The sequence below is a fragment of the Cetorhinus maximus genome, chromosome 6 (assembly GCF_964194155.1).
Source record: "Cetorhinus maximus chromosome 6, sCetMax3.hap1.1, whole genome shotgun sequence".
NCBI lineage: Eukaryota > Metazoa > Chordata > Chondrichthyes > Lamniformes > Cetorhinidae > Cetorhinus > Cetorhinus maximus.
The window spans coordinates 66880103-66897276 of record NC_135884.1 but is presented as its reverse complement, the minus strand read 5'-3'; the positions used below and the strand labels follow the sequence as shown (position 1 = coordinate 66897276).

Genomic DNA, 17174 nt, shown 5'->3' with positions numbered 1-17174 from the left:
AGCAATGTGATTAACCTCCCTCTGAAATGATCTAGTAAGCCACTCAGTCCAAGGGCAATTAGGGATGGGCAATAAATGCTGGTCTTGCCAGTGACACCCACTTCCAATGAAAGAATAAAAAAAGGGCCAAACTTAAAATCCCAGCTTCCATTATGCATCTCACATGCACCTTTGCCCAAATCTTTGCACCGACGGAAAGGGTCTGCATCTTAGCCAAAATGAGACCAGTGACCTGATTCCAGAAGTCCTGCCCCTAAACCCAGCAGCCACAGATTTTGCCAGTGGGGGTGTGGCGCGTTGGAAGGGGCAGGCTGTATTTTGTACATCTGTGGTTCATGGAGGCAGCTACCTTCAAACAGATGCAATTTTCAGTAGTGGGATGTCCAAAACACGACTTGTGGGCTTTAAAGTTGTTGGAGTTATTTGAAGAGGTAGGGTACCCTTTTGGGGAGGTCCAGGTACCCTTCTGGGAGATGTAAAGTGCCTCTTTGGAAGAGCCCAAGTGCCTTTTGGTGTTGTTAAAATTAGACATGAATGTGTGAAAAGTGGGTAAGCTCAATGGGCAGAATTTTACGGTCCCGTTTCAGCAGGGACAGGGCCGTAAAATGCGGCGAGCCATTATAAATTCCACTGACTTCAGAAAGGAATGTGAAATCTCGCTGCCGTAAAATTCCGCCCGGTGGAACTGTCAAGCTGTCAAGGCATTTAAATTTCCCAAGCTCTTTAATTTTTGGGAGGAAAAAAACAGCCTGCAGTTAAAAAAATATCAGTGCTTGCATTTTCACCAGCTGTCTGTTTCCATAAGCCTGAGGATTAGTGCCGCATGACTGATTCCTCAACCCATCATTATCACAGTGTGGGGTGCGGGGGGGGTGGGGGGGTGGGGGGAGAGAGGCTGGAAGTTCACAGTTTGACTGACAGCTTGATGTGATTATAAATTCTTTGATGTGGGGCTATGAATACAAATCTTTGTTTTCATAAGGGATTAAGTACTTGAAAAGATTTAAATGTATTGAATGGGTTATTTTTTTGAATGAGAGTGTTTTTTAATAGTGAAGATATCAATAGACACAGAACTTAATTTTATTTTCTCTCGGAATGGGTCCTTAGGTCTGCCCATGGTGGGTACTGGGTGAGTTGGCATGGCAAGTGTAAGGGCAAAAGGTGGTGGATTGGGGCATAGGTTTGCATGGAGGGTATGAGGGGCCATGTGAGGTGGATGGGGGCATGATTTGGCATGTGCTGGCATGGATGGGGCATGGGGAATGTATGGTGGTGGGGGGGGGGGGTGTGAGGGGTGAAGTCTAAAGGGCTGTTCTTGTTTTATTGTCCAAGAGTACCAAGGCGAGCCTTTAAAAGGCCTACCTATGCACCCTGCAGCCTCTGTGGCTGCCTCCACACTGTTTCTAGGTGCAGTGAGTCTGACTCCTGTTAACACCTGTCCCTCTGGAGCGAAAATCTGAAGATACAAGGTGCATTCTCTTGACTCAGGAGCGAAAATTCAGCTCCATGTGTCAAAAGGAGTGTGAATTTCAAGGTCCAAGGCCTTGGACTGAAACATAACTCAAGCCCTAAGCCAAGGGCTGTCAACTTTGGTTGGTTGTACTCTTGGAGATTTCACCAAATGACTTCCTGCCTTTAACCGCCCAGCCCTCACACTCCGGCCAGTGGTCACACGCTATGACCCTCTTCACACTTGCCCACCTTCCCCCATTGGAAAGTGAACAAACTCTTTATTTTATTGGATCAATGTTGGCTGTCAGACAAATGGCCTTTTCTGACCATCTTCAATAATGTTATAAACAATAAATGTAGGTGATCAAATAAGTGAAAGTAAACATAAGGCCTCTATGATTTCTTGTCTCCTAGGTGGCTCACAGTAGTGTCCCAGATATTAGTCTTTAATTCCTGCAGACTCCCAGGTAATCCTACAGGAGTGAAAACCCTAACCAGGCCCCGGGGAGAGGACAAGCCTTACAGGGGATGCTGCTTCCAGGAAATCCTAAAACTTAAAGATCAATTTTATAAGTAAATGTAGCAATGTTCTTTTTCAGTATTTTTAAAACATATTTATTATGTTGCAGACATTAGCTTTAGCCATCTACTTCTCATAAGTCAAAGGTGTTTTTTGTGCTAAAATGATTTGAATTAAGGAACCCTGTATGTGGGGTGGGCTGCATGAAGTGGCTGAAAGCAGCTTGAAGAAATTATTTGAGGAGGTGTGACAGGCTGCTTTCGTGCTACGTTGATCCCTTTGTTCCAGGTTAATAGGTCTTCAGAATGGCAGGCGGTGACTAATGGGGTACTGCAGGGATCAGTGCTTGGGCTGCAGCTATTCACAGCATATATCAATGAGGGAACCAAAGTTTGTTGACGACACAAAACTAGGTGGGAATGTGAGTGGTGAGGAGGATGTTGAGAGGCTTCAAGGCAATTTAAACAAGTTGAGTGAGTGGGCAAATACAGACGTAGTATAATGTGGATAAGTGTGAAGTTATCCACTTTGGTAGGAAAAACAGAATGGCAGGGTATTATTTAAATGGTGATGGGTTGGGAAATGTTGATGTACAAAGGGATCTGGGTATCCTTGTGCACCAATCACTGAAAGCAAGCATGCAGGTGTAGCAAGCAGTTAAGAAGGAAAATGGTATATTGGCCTTCATTGCGAAAGGACTTGAGTACAGGAGCAAGGATGTCTTACTGCAGCTGTACAGGGCCTTGGTGAGACCTCACCTGGAGTATTGTGTGCAGTTTTGGTCTCCTTACCTAAGAAAGGATATACTTGCCATAGAGGGAGTGCAGCAAAGGTTCACCAAACTGATTCCTGGGATAGCAGGATTGTCATATAAGGAGAGATTGGGCCGTATAGGCCTGTATTCACTGGAGTTTAGACGAATGAGAGGGGATCTCATCGAAACGCATAAAATTCTGACAGGGATGGACAGACTGGATGCGGCGATGATGTATCCTCTGGCTGGGGGGGTCTAGAATAAGGGGTCACAAACTCAGGATACGGGGTAGGCCATTTCAGACTGAGATGAGGAGAAACTTCTTCACTCAGAGGGTGGTGAACTTGTGGAATTCTCTACCACAGAACGTGGAGGCCGAGTCACTGAATATATTTATGAAGCAAATAAACTTCTAGACTCTAAAGGCATCAAGGGATATGGGGAGAGAGCAGGAGCATGGCATTGAGATAGAGGATCAGCCATGATCAGTTGAATGGCAGAGCAGGCTCGAAGGGTGAATGACCTACTCCTGCTTTTATTTCTCTATGTTTCTGATTAAGGTTTCCCTCCCCAGAATTTTGTTTTTATTCATCCTTAGGATGTGGGCATCATTAAGGCTGGCATTTATTGCCCATCCCTAGTTTGAGCTGGGAAGGTGGTGGTGGACCTTCACTGTAAACCACAAGCAATTTGATACAACTGAGCAGCTGGCTAGGCCACTTCAGAGGGCAGTCAAGAGTCAGTCACATTGGTGTAGGACTGAAGTCACAACTAGGCCAGACTGAGCAGTTGCCTGCAATTTTCTATTTTTATTGTCGATTCGCTGAACTGATATTAAGCTGCCAATTATCGGATGACGGACAAATTTAAAGAGCCAGAGATCTAATTTTGAATGCTCAGCCAGGCATTAAAGTATGATGTGTATTCTTTGCAGGATATTTTAGAATGTAGATTTTTGTTTTGTTAAAGAACACAGGACTGCTCAACAAGAAAACAGTTGACCAAGGGATCACGGCTTTAACTAAAAGGCTGGAGATTTGCTCATTAAGAGAATGCTCTAGAAAGCATCCTGTAATGAGCCATTTACCACATGAAGCAAATGGGCTGCATTTTTTCGTTTGCAATTTTTGTCACAGTGTGGCACTCAGACCAACTTTACGAGGGCTCAACCATTTAAAAACTGCAAGACATTAACCAAAGCGATTCGGGACCATTGCAGGAAGCAATTATCGATGTGCAAAATGGTCCCTAAACATCACTATAAATAAGATGGTTCTTTCGTCCCTGTGTGAAGAGCTGCAAATCTGCCAAAGGTAACGGGTTAAAGGGGCTGTGCTGTCATGAATGGTGGTCAGAATATATCACAATAAAGCGCATTGCATTTGTAATTAAAAGAAAACGTAAAAAAACATAAAATTAGAAAATGTTGTGCTTTGTGTTGGGCATCAGGGATCTTCTGCAGACTGTTGCTTTACGTCTCCTTAATTATATGACGATGTGCAATGCTGATGATCCCCACATGTAGCTAAATGATCCGCTGTCAGCCTACTTAGTGCTGACCATAGAACAATACAATCTAATTAGTCCTGTCTAAAGGCCCCAGACTGAGAGCTGGAGGAGATGATTTGTTTGCTGAACTAGCGCTAACCGTATTGTGGGATGCTGCCAGTGGCGTTTCCACCTCATGGGTGTAGGATGCCAACGTGTCAAACTGGCCAATGCTCTAACAGTGTTGAAATCCACACCAATGTGAATGGCCACCGACGAGAGGTGGTTGCACAAAGTCAGCAGGAAGGAACTGCACCAAAACAGGCAGGTTTGAAAACATTGTGCACTCCCAGTCTGATTGGATTGCTGCAGGGAACTGGAATGGGCATGGTGCTGAGAGAGGAGCATGCCATTGTAACTGGTGGGAGGACAGGAGGGGAAAGGGGAGCTCTGGCACAAACTGAGAGAGGAAGGAGTAGGCAGAAGTGGCAGCACTAACTGGAGGGGAGGAGTGTGTAGCATTAGCTGGGGGCAGTTAGACAAAGGCTGGGATTTTCCGGCACCGCTGTGCTTTGGGCCCAGTGCGGGGGATGTGGTGGGCCAGCCAAAAGGCCATTGATTTTCAGCAGAACCGGAAGATCCCGGCGGTGGGTGGGGCCGGAAAATCCTGGCTGACGTATGGCAGTATGAATCTAGGGATGGGGAAAGGAGAGTGCCAGTAAAAAGTGGACAGGGGATGGGGTACCAGGATGAATTAGGGAAGAAGGAAGAACAGTGTGGCCTTACATTGGAGAAGGGGGAGATAAGTGTGAGCTTCAATCGACAGGAACACAAGAACAGGAGCCATTCAACCTTTCGAGCCTGTTCTACAATTTCATTTGATTTTGATCTGTACTCAATGCTATTTTCCCACCTTAGCTTCACATCCCTTGATACTGTTCCCTAACAAATACCTATCAATCTCAGTCATGAAAGTTCCATTGACAGCATCCATAGCTTTTTGGAGGTGAGAGAGTCCCATTAGCTTGTGCATAAGGAAGTGTTTCCAGATTTCACTCCAAATGACCTCACTTTCATTTTAAGATTTTGCCCCATGTTCTGGATTCCCCAAAGCCAGGGAAACAGCATCTCTGTACCTACCCTATTGAATCCCTTTGTCATTTGAAACTCCTCAATCAGATTAGCCCTCAATTTTCTACAGCCAAGAAAAAAAAGAAAGAGTTGCACTTATTTAGCACTTTTCATGACCACCGGACGTCTCAAAGTGCTTTATAGCCAATTAAGTACTTTTGCAGTGTAGTCACTGTGTAATGTAGGAAACGCAACAATCAATTTGTGCACAGAAAACTCCCACAAACAACAATGTGACAATGACCAGAAAATCTCTTTTTGTGGCGTTGGTTGAGTGATAACTCCCCTGCTCTTCAAAATAGCACCATGGGTTCTCTTACATCCACTGGAATAGGCAGATGGGGCATCAGTTTGGGGCATCAGTTTAGAATGGTTCTAAACCGATGCACCATCTGCCTACCCCAGTGGATGCAAGAGAACCCATGGTGCTATTTCGAAGAGCAAGGGAGCTATCCCTCAATCAACACCACAAAAAAGAGATTTTCTGGTCATACGGTTTAACGTCTCCAGCACCCTCCAGCAGTGCAGCACTCCCTCGGTACTGCACTGGAATGTCAGCCTGGATTTTTGTGCTCAAGCCCTTGAGCGCATCCTGAACCCAGGACCTTGGGACTGAGAGGTGAGAGTGCTACCAACCAAGCCACAGCTGACACACAAGGGAATATAAACCACACTTTGCAACCTGTCCTCAGAAAGGTCTAAGTCCCAGTACCTTTCTGGTAAATTTACAATGCACTCTGCTGTGAAATGTAGCTGCCTCGATTCCCTCCTTGAAACACATCGGTCCAGAGACAACATCAGTTTGCAAAGTAGATGAGTTGGGAAGCTTAGTGACATTAATTTATTAAACATAGAGATGGCTTTTGGAAGGTTTTAGTAAGTGAAATACAATGCTGCAGTTTGCTTTCAATCCAATCCCTGAGAAATTCCCTCTAAAAGAAATAAATCACTGCATTGCCACAGCACACGTTCTCCAGGAACCATTCAGACCATCAGTTTCCATGGTTACAGATTGATTTCAGAATTATTTTCTCCATTATCACTGTTATTTTTTATTATTTTCATGTAAAGCTTAAGAAACCCACAAAGGCTGACTAAGAATTTTGGAAACGCTAATGCAGCCCTGAAACGACTCTGAATATAAGTACCTGACATCTGAAAACAAGTAACGACACTGAAAGTGCAGCGGGACACGAGTTTGTAGCTTAAACTGTATTGGAGAAAATAGACTATAATCACCTGAATATCTGAAGGCACACACAAGTGTTTAAGGCACAAGATTTATTTACTGGGGAAGGGGTGGGATGGGGGAATAGGATGGGGATGTGCCCATGGCGCTTAGGAGTTGGTTTTTAAGTGGCTTCTTCCATTGGATGCGAAGGGGGCTGAATGCACTGCAGTCACGGTTGGGCCTCTTTTGAATCATGCTGGCAAGGTGCACACATGTTTAAAGAAGCTCGCTGGCTGGGAGGAAGGTTAACGCAGCTCTGCTGATCTCGGCAGCCATCTCTCTAAGAACCATTTGTAAGGCTGCTCTGCATTAAGTACTGATGGGCAGTCACTCATTTCACAGCACCAGTGAAAATGGCAGCAACTCGGACATCTGTAAGTGCTGCACCACCATTTACATCTCATTACAGTCCCATCTACCTCAATTTCAAAAATTGCACTCTTGTTTTCCGATCCCTCAATGGTCTCACCTCTTCCAAGCTCTGTAACCTTGTCTAGCCCCACAATCCTCTGAGCACTCTGCATCCTCCAATTCTTTTCTCCTGTGTATCCCCGATTTGTTGCACTATTTGTAGCTGTGCTTTCATCTGCTTAGCTTCTAAGCTCTGGAGTTCCCTCCCTAAACCTCTCTGCCTCTCTATTCATCTCTCCTTCTTTGAGGCGCTCCTAAAACATCCCTATTTGACCAAGCTTTTGGTCATCTTAATATAGGAACACAGGAGGATAGGATTAAGAGCGGGAGTAGGCCATTCAGCCCTTCGAGCCTACTCCATCATTCAATAAGATCATGGCTGATCTGGTTGTGGTCTCAACTCCATTTTCCTGTCTGTCCCCCACAACACTTGACTCCCTTGTCCATCAAAAATCTGTCTAACTCGGCCTTGAATAAATTCAATGACCCAGCCTCCACTGCTCTCAGGGGAAGACAATTCCATATACCGACGACCGTCTGGGAGAAAAAAATTCTCCTCATCTCTATCTTAAAAGGGAGACCTCTTATTCTTAAACTGTCTCCCCTAGTTCTAGTCTCCCCCGCAAGTGGAAACATCCTTCCGGTATCTAACCTATTAAGTCCCCTCAGGATCTTATGGGCAGAATTTTGCCCTTGGCGGGGGTGGGCAGGAAGCCAACCGCCTCCCGCGATCAGCACCGCGCTGCGATTTTACACGGGTGGGCCAATCAAGGCCCGCCCAGCATGGAACGCGAGCGGCAGCGCTGCCTGTGAGGGCACGGGGAGGAGGGCAAGTGGATCTGCCTCAGGGAGATGAAGCGCTGTTTAAAAAAACTAATGAACAACATAAAAATGTCATAAAACATGTCCCCTCTGTCACATGAGCAGGGACATGTTTTAATTCAAGTGTAAAATTTTTATTTTATTTTTATTTGCTTTAGGAAACCTCATCCTGCCCGTGGATGAGGTTTCCTAAAAAATGCAAAGGCCACTTGGCCTTTTCGCCTGCCCACCAATCGTTAGGTTGAACGGGCAGTGAAAAATTCAGCATAATTGCTAACTTAATGGCGTTAATAGGTCTTTTCATTGTCGGCGGGCGCGCTGTCAGCTCCGCGCGTGCCCACCGACCGAACTATCGCGAGAGTGTGCATTGACATCGAGATGCTCAGCCGACATCAACGCACTTTATTTCACGCTCGGGCGAGTCGGGCACGCACCCACACACCAAGCGAAAGATCCTGCCCTATGTGCTTCAATAGGATCATCTCTCATTCTTCTAAACTCCAATAGGTATAGGCCCGACCTGTTCAACCTTTCTTCTTTTCTTCGAAGCCAGACACCAGACTGTTTTCAGGGCTTTCTCTGGTGCTGGGCTCAGTGCTTTCACTTTCAGAAACAGATTCCAAACCCCATTCTGACCAGGTTCTAGCTCCTGATGCCCATTTCATTCCACATCTGTGTACTTCTAATGCCTAAGACTTTATTTAGATTTGCCTCTGGAATTGACCTATCTTGTCCAGATTCAGGAGCATTTTCAAACCTTGTTGTCAAATTTTATTTAACAATTCCTGTGCTGTACTTTTCTTCTTTGAGGCAGCTTGACAAATGCTCCTGCAAAACTCCTTGGAATGTTTTACTGTGTTAAAGATGCTTTATAAATGCTAATTGTCATATCTGTTGTTCCTGCCTGATTAAAGGTTGGGGGCAGGGGTGGGGGGTTGGGGGGATGGAGAATCCTCTTTATTTGGTCAACATTTTGAAATCTACAAAATACGCGGGCATTGTGACTTTTTTAAATTCCTAAAACGGAAGGACCCGTTTGCACAAATTTATTGGAAATTACTTTCGACCCATTGGGGAATTAATTATTTTCCTTTATCTTTAAAAACTCCTTTCTCCTGGGGTGGCAGATAATCTGTTAGCGGGAAGGGAGAAGGAATGTTTTAATCAGGTCTGTTCTTCTAACTGAAAAGAGGGAATTGGAAAGGCATCGCTGAGTGAAGATTGTTGCAGCTGGTGCTATAAACAGCAAACGCAGAGCTGTACATTCTCCATCCAGATGTTGCACTCGCCCACATCTGGTGCATTTCTCATGAGAGCCCGGGGATATATTCTCATGGAAAATTTATTGTTTTACTCGAAAATTGGTCTCTTCTGGTTCACTTTAGCTGCTTTTACACCTTACATCGCATACACTTTTAATCAGAAGCGAATAAGAAAAATAAATATCTCTTGGGCTTTCAGCAGAACAAATGGATCGGAGCCATCTCCAAAAACAGCGACATTAACATACGTTTCTACCCTTCAACGGGGCATTTTCCTCTTAACTTCACAGAAGCAGTCACATCCTCCCACTCAATAATGTCCCCTTCCCCTCACAGTTTGCAGATACTCTTTGCCCTCCAACCTCCTCGTCCTCATCCCTAGCACTCTCTCCACCTTCGTTTGCTCACGCTGGCATACTACTCCCCACTCTGCTTTAATTGAACCGGACCCTCTCCATCTGCCCAATTTAATCTGCCTCGCGACTCTCCCTGCTCCGTTCATACTGTCTCTCTTCTCCCCACTTCCTGCTTCAACCTGGCATGCTTATTCCAGTAAGATTTCTAAATTACCCTTGGGAATGTGTGTCTAGACCCTCGTTAGAAATGCACCCAGATATGGGCAAGTACAACATCTGGATGGAGTGCGTACAGTTCTACATTTGCTGCCTGTGGCACTGACTGCAACAAGCAGTACGCAAAGATGTCTTTCAAATTTCTTCTTTTCAATTACTGTTGATGTCAGCATTTAAGTCAACCTTTGAAGCCTCAAAATATCCCTCCAGAAACAGGGGCCGACATATATGGCGAGCAGTAAAGTGAACCGCTGGCATGGGTGTGGCCATCTTTGTTGTTTGTTACACAGGGTCTGCTCTGTGTGAACATGTCTTAACTCCCATGTATCTTTGCAACACAGTCCGCATCACCTACTTGAACCCTTGCACCCAGTTATAAGGTACCAGTAAGTAAAACATCCTTTTGTGGGGTGAAAGATTGAGGCTGACTACTAATGCGAGTATAGCATGTCGTGATTGAAAAGTGGGGGTGGTCAACTTATACACCAAGTATATGCAAACATGATTTTTGGGGCTGAAAACATGGCGCTGTCTTATATGCTGGGTCGACTTATACACCTCAGTCTATGGTAGGTCTTTCTCTTAATTAAAAAAAAAGTAAAATTGATTGAAACATCTTTCTTTCTTCATGCTCAGCAACAGATTATCTGCTGTCTCTGGGAGAAAGAAGCTTCCACTGTGTCATTCATGATTCAGTTGGTCGCACCCTTACCACTAAATCAGAAGGTTGTGGGTTCAAGTCCCCCTCCAAGCCTTGAGCACAGGCTGATACTGCAGTGCAGGACTGAGGGAGTGCTGCATTGCCAGAGGTGATGTCATTGGATGAAATGTTAAAACTGAGGCCCGTCTGCCCTCTCAGATGGATATGGCACTATTTTGAAGAAGAGCAGGGGGGTTAACCCACTGTTCTGGCCGACATTTATCCATCAATCAAATCACAAAAACAAATTATCCAGTCATTATCACATTGCTGTTTGTGGGAGCTTGCTGTGCGCAAATTAACTGCTGCATTTCGTACAACATTGACTACACTTCAAAAGATCTTCATTGGCTGTAAAACGCTTTGGGACATCTGGTAGTTGTGATAGGCACTATATAAATGGAAGTCTTTTTTCCTGCAACCACCCTCCTAAATTCAACCTTTTTTAGCTCCCCTGTCCCTTTTAGCCCAAGGTGGTGGGAGCAATTACAGAAAATTAAATATTTTAGCAATGTATAAATGTGAGTGCTTTCCTTTTGAGAGACTTTGTGTTGGGTTAATATTCAACTATGATATACAATCAGAAATCATTTTTGAAAGCATTTACCCAGAAGCACCTGCAAGTAACAAAGCAGATTTATAAATTCACTTTCCAATGCAGAGTAAGAAATGCTCCTCGAATGAATTCATTCAGCAAATGAGTGTAGCTCACAGCCAAAGTTCCAGAGTACACAAACCGCTTTCTCTTCCTGCCCAGTAAAGATTATCTGCTGTCCAGGAAGAAAGTAGCTTTGACTATGACAGCTGTGGGTCAAAAGGTAGCATGTTCATTTCTAGAGCACATGGTTCTGGGTTCAGGTCCCACTCCAGAGCTTGAGCACAGTGATCATGGCTGATGCTCCAGTAGAACACTGAAGGAGTGCTACACCACCTTTTGATTGAGAAGTTAAACCAAGGCCCCTTCTGCCTGCTCAGGTGGATGTCAAAGATCCTGTGGCACTATTTGGAGCAGGGGATTTATCCCCAGTGTCCTGGCCAATATCCATCCCTCAGTCAACATCACAAAACGGTGACTACACTTCAAAAAGTACTTACTCGGTTGTAAGGTGTTGAGATAACCAGTGGTCATGGAAAGTGCTAGATAAATACAAGTCTTTCTTCCTTTGAGGGCAAAAGAACTCTGGGCCTTAAATTAGATATCATGTAGATATTGATTCAATATTTAGTACAATGATGGAAAATGCTAAGAGATTCATCAAAACAGGAAAATGTTTGACTCACTCTCAACGTAACAACATTAGAACTAAAATGGAGGTGGGGGAGGGAAAACAGGAAGGGTTATGGTCCTGTTACAACTGCTGCTGGTCCTTAGGCTTCAGGCCTGGTTCTGGAGAGTGAAGATTCCTGAATGCTCAAAGCTCTAAAGCTGGTCCAAATCTCAAACATTATTCCCTATGGACTATGTTGTAAAAGCTTGAGTATCCACTCAGCCTGAAGCAGCTTGGACTTGGACACCCCCTGTTTGCACAAATACTGGACTCAGTGTCATCCAAATACTCTTTGGCTCAGCCTGAGACTAAAATTGATCTCCTTTTAATCTCTTCCACCACAAAGGTCCATTAAATTAATTTAAGAGTAATTTTGAAAACAAATTCATACTAAGAATTTGCATTCCATTTACAGAATTAACTTGTATTGATTCAACAATCTCATGCGGTCAATGTTTTGTAACTCCAGGTGAATCAGTTGCCTGGGGTTATAGTGCTATATATGAGGCTGGGCGATGTGTTACAGATTGCCACGTTCAGCACATTAACACATTGCACCAAATCAGTGAAACCGCTGAGGAGATACTTTGATTGTGCAGTAAGCCTGTCTGCTTATTAATTCACATGCAGCTATCTCTCATCCAAAGGAAGCGGCCACATCCAAACGCACCCCGTCATTGTTTGGTTTTTTTTGCATTAAAAGCAGAATGCTTAATTTTAATCTAAAATTAGAAATTTTCCACGGTGCAGAGAGGGGGTGCCCACAGCTCATCCTGCTCTGACCCCCTACCTCCCAAAATTGCACATACTAGGATGTAGGACAGAGAAAGGTGTCAGCGATTGGAAGGGCAGTGTCTCTCTACTCTACCATTCAACACCTGGAAAGGAAGAGGTGGAAAGAATGTGTCCCTCGTCACAATTCTCAGAAATGCTCAAAAATGATTCCCCTAGAATGAGTTCCTTTGGAGTACAGTCATCATTGTATTGCAGGCAAACATGGTGGCTGGTTTCAGCACATCAAAATCCCACAGACAGGAACTAGATGAAGGGGCGTGTAACCTATTTCTGTTGTTGCTTGAGGGGGGAATGTTGGTGAGGACATCAGGACAAGTCTTTGAAAATGGACCTTCAAATCATACAAAAGCAAGCAGTTGTCCTGGTTTTCTGACCAACAGAAACACGATTGACTGTCTTACCCAAAGGATAGTACCTTCAACAATGTAGCACTCTCTCAACACTACACTGAAGAGTCAATGTAGACATTAGGTTTGCATCTTCAATAACAGATGCACCTGGCATAAATTCTCCCACTGCCGCCGTGGAAGGTTTGGGATGCAAGATCCATAAAGCAGGTTCCAAACCATCTCGGACAAAATCTGGAGCATAACCATTAGGAAGGTGCGCAAAGGCCCCAGTTTCTGTATGCAGAGACCTGTGCCTTGTGAGGAGATGGTCTTCAGTAGAGGTACGACCAGAGACATGAAGGAACTGCCTAGCGATAGTGACATCTTTGAGTCCCTCAGAAGTGTACATGGGCAGTACCTCTGAAAGCACTGAGCGCCCACAGCGCATGACCCTCAGGGTACTCTAATGCATACGACAGTGCGCATGTAAGTAGCTGACCGTTTTGCAGTCCCAGGTCACTGAACAATTAATTTACCTCTGAGTACTGCAGCCCTCTGCTAGGGGAGCACTTGGGCATACAGCACAGATAGAAACTTGACATAAAACAATCGCAACCCTAGTTGATAGCACAATGATGAGAATTCAACATTACCTGCACCACAACCTTATATCAGATCCACTGTTACTCATTCACTAAAATTTTATCACTTGTAATATATGTGATATTTTATCAATCTTTAAGTGTGCTCCACTATTGGAGCACACTTGCTCAAAAGAACAAGTAATGGACTCTAGAATGCAGTAATGCCTCTTAATCACACAAAGCAACAAGCAAGTCCATTACTGTAACTATGTCCAATGTACTTTTACAAAAGGTTAAATACTGTGGCTGCTGAAAATCTGAAATATAAGCAGAAAATTCATGTTGTCTTACCTGCTGAGTATTTCCAGCATTTTCTGTTCATATTGTAATGTCTTATACTCTTCTATTCTAATTAATACTCTTAATGTGTCTGTGTCAGTGTGTCACTCTCATTTCTGAGTCAGAAGGTTGTGGGTTCAAGCCCCACTCCAGAGACCTGAGCACAGAATCCAGACTGACACTCCAGCAGATTACTGAGGGAGTGCTGCACAGTCGGAAGTGCCACCTTTCGGATGCGATATTAAATTGAGGACTTGTAAAATATTCCATGGCACTATTTCAAAGAAGAGAAGGAGAGTTATCCCTGGTCAATAATTATCCTTCAGCCAACCTCCCTAAACAGAAATTCACTTTGTTATATGCACATTAGCTGCTGGGTTTTCCCCCATTACTACAGTGACTACACTTCAAAAAGGACTTAATTGGTTATAAAGTGACTTGGGGGTTCTAAGGTTGTGAAAAGAGCTATAGTTAATGCATGTCTTTCTTTCTTTGAATTGAAAAGCACAGGATTTGCACTGTCAACATTCACAAAAGGTCCTTAGATGTTGAGGTGGCAACAGCTGATAAGCCCATGTTGTGATGATGGTCAGTGGAATGGAAGGAGCTGCATATATTCAGCAGGTCTAGAAGCATTTGTGGAGCGAGAAACCGAGTTAATCTTTCAGGTCGATGACCTTTCTCTATTTCTCGCTCCACAGATGCTGCCAGAGTTGAGGAGTAGGCCCAGCATTTTCTGTTTTCATTCCAGATTTCCAGCAGTATGATGTTTTTAATGATGATAAGTTTGCTACAACTCTATTCCATAAAAATAACTGGCCTGCTCTGAAGGCAGTGGAAGGAGGAAATCATTTGGCCAGTTCTGGACAGTGTGGGAAGCGATCTCGTGATCTTGCACCCGTCAAAGTTAATGGAACATTAATCACAGGGATGGTTTCTCCCAGCTCAGAATGAGCCCTGAAGGCATCCCAGTTTGTTTTGCAGTCAATGAATTGAAAGTCACACATAACCAGAGTTAAATAAAAACTGATATACATGCTCTGCGGGTAGCACTTGTATAACCAGATACTCACATAATTGCACATATAACCAGGTAGGCATACATCCATCAGGCATAACACGCACGAACAGTGTCAGTAGCAGAAGCCTCACCTCTGAGTTAGAAGGTTGTGAGTTCAGGTCCCATTCTGGAGACTTGAGAACAAATTTCAGCCAACACAATGGTGCCCTCTTTCAGAGCAGATGTTAAACTGAGGCCCTGCCTATCCTCTCAGGTGGACGGAAAAGATCCCCTAGCACTTTGAAAAAGAGCAAAGTCTCCTTTGGTGTCCCAAACAATATCTATTCCTCAACTGACATCACTGAAACAGAGTGTCTGCTCACGATCACACTGCTTTCAAAAGGGGTTCTGTGTTTTCTACATCACAACGGTCTCTACACTCCAGAAAAGTATTTCATTGGCTTCAAACATTTTGCGACACACTGAGGTCATGAAAGGTGCTACTGAAATGCAAGCATCTTTTTTCTTTTACATGTATACATCAGACAAACAGAGCCAAAGTCAAGATTTAACACATAGGTGCAACAGACACAAGAGATATGCACACAAACGAGTGAACAGCAAATCACACACAGCGCCACAAATACCAAAACACAAAGTCATACATAAATGCTTTTAATAAATGTTTCACATGAGCTAAAATAAACAACATGGCAGCCAAGTAACACACGGTATGTTCCCACATTCAGCAATGTGATAATGATCAAATAATCTGTTTGCCTGCTCTTCATTGAGGGATTAATATTGACCAGGGCAGCAGGAATAACTCCCCTGCTCTTCTTCAATACAGTGCCATGGGATCCTTTACACCTGCCTCAGAGGGTAGGTAAAGCCTCAGTTTAATGTCTTATCTGAAAGGCAGCCCCTTTGATACTGCAGCAGTCCCTCAATACTGCAATGCATATCACCCTTGGCTTTTATGTTCAAGTCTCTAGACTGGGACATAAACACACAACCTTCTGACTCAGAGGTGAAAGAGCTACCTACTGAGCCACAGCGAGTAACTCACCTCCTGACTCCCCAAAGCCTGTCCACCATTCACAAGGCACAAGTCAGGAGTGTGATGGAATACTCCCCACTTGCCTGGATGAGTGCAGCTCCCACAACACTCAAGAAGCTTGACACCATCCAGGACAAAGCAGCCTCGCTTGATTGGCAACTCATCCACCACCTTAAACATTACTCTCCCCATCACAGGTGCATAATAGCAGCAGTGTGTACCAAATATAGGATGCACTGCAGCAACTCAGCAAGGCTTCTTCGACAGCAACTTCTAAATCCACAGCCTCTACCACCTAGAATGACAAGGGCAGCAAGTAGATGGGAACACCACCACCTGGAAGTTCCCCTCCAAGTCACTCACCATCCTGACTTGAAAATATATCGCCGTTCCTTCACTGTCGCTGGGTCAAAATCCTGAAACTCTCTCCCTAACAGCACTATGGGTGTATTGATACCACAGGGACTGCAGCGGTTCAAGAAGGCAGCTCACCACCACCTTCTCAAGAGCAACTAGGGATGGGCAATAAGTGCTGGCCCAGCCAGTGACGCTCACATCTCACGAATAGAAAAAATAAGGCTGCAGCCCACAAATAGACAATGGTTACGAAGATCCATCTGATGGATTTAAATAAGAACTTACACTGGGACAGCGAGGGGTGAGACCCAGAAACCCATTGGTGTTTAGTCTTGATATTTGTTCATTGAACCCACTGGTGTCAAAGCCTGGTGTCTCTCTTTAACCCATTGCACCAGATCCTAATGCCCTTCCATGAATCCATCAGTGCCCAAACCTGGAATCTCCCTTAATTTAGCCCACTGGTCCCAAACTCTACTTCTCCCTTTAACCCACCAGCCCCACTTTCCTTTAAATCTCAGAATACCTCATTTAAACCTGTTAGAAACCCACTGCGTTCAGGTCTTGCTTTTAGTCCTCCGGTCGCTGCTCTGCAGACCTGTCAGTTTTACGAGCACCTGTTTGTGCATGAGGCGCTGGAAGGATTACACACACAAATTCCTTTCTATAAACTCTGAAGCAGGCAAAGGAGTTAGGCTGCGAACATTAGACCACTTTATCCCCTCACCGAGGCACACTCGACGCGTCGAGAGTTAAATGGAAAGATCAGTAAATACTGAAGAGACTTAGCTCTCTGAACTCACCAAAGTCTGAGTGTAAGTCTTTCCTCAGCCCACACAGCATGTCTGGAATCAATTTAATCGCAAGAACTGTCCAGCTCCTCTCTGTTACAGACTTCTTTGTGGGGGGGCCGGGGGGGGTTTAGTGCTGTGGGTTGAAGACGTTGTTTCCCCCCCACTCCTCCCAGCTACTGTCACAAAGTGATACTGTGCAGTTCCACTCACTCACACACACAGCTCACTGCTCACTCCACGTATCTCGCAGCCTTCCAACCAAAGCAACTTCCGCGCCGATTGTCATAGCAAGACCACATGAC

At 44.5% G+C, this 17174-nt stretch overlaps 1 protein-coding gene across 1 annotated transcript in view; it reads right to left on the bottom strand.

Annotated features, from left to right (window-relative positions):
- The window catches only part of grip2b (glutamate receptor interacting protein 2b), a 185655-nt gene extending 168682 nt beyond the window's left edge, over positions 1-16973 (bottom strand). Inside the window, exon 1 of the mRNA XM_078542930.1 lies at positions 16882-16973. Coding sequence (XP_078399056.1) covers positions 16882-16921 — 40 coding nt within the window. The 5' untranslated portion in view covers positions 16922-16973. The remainder of the gene's footprint in view (positions 1-16881) is intronic.
- Between the last annotated feature and the right edge of the window lie 201 nt (positions 16974-17174).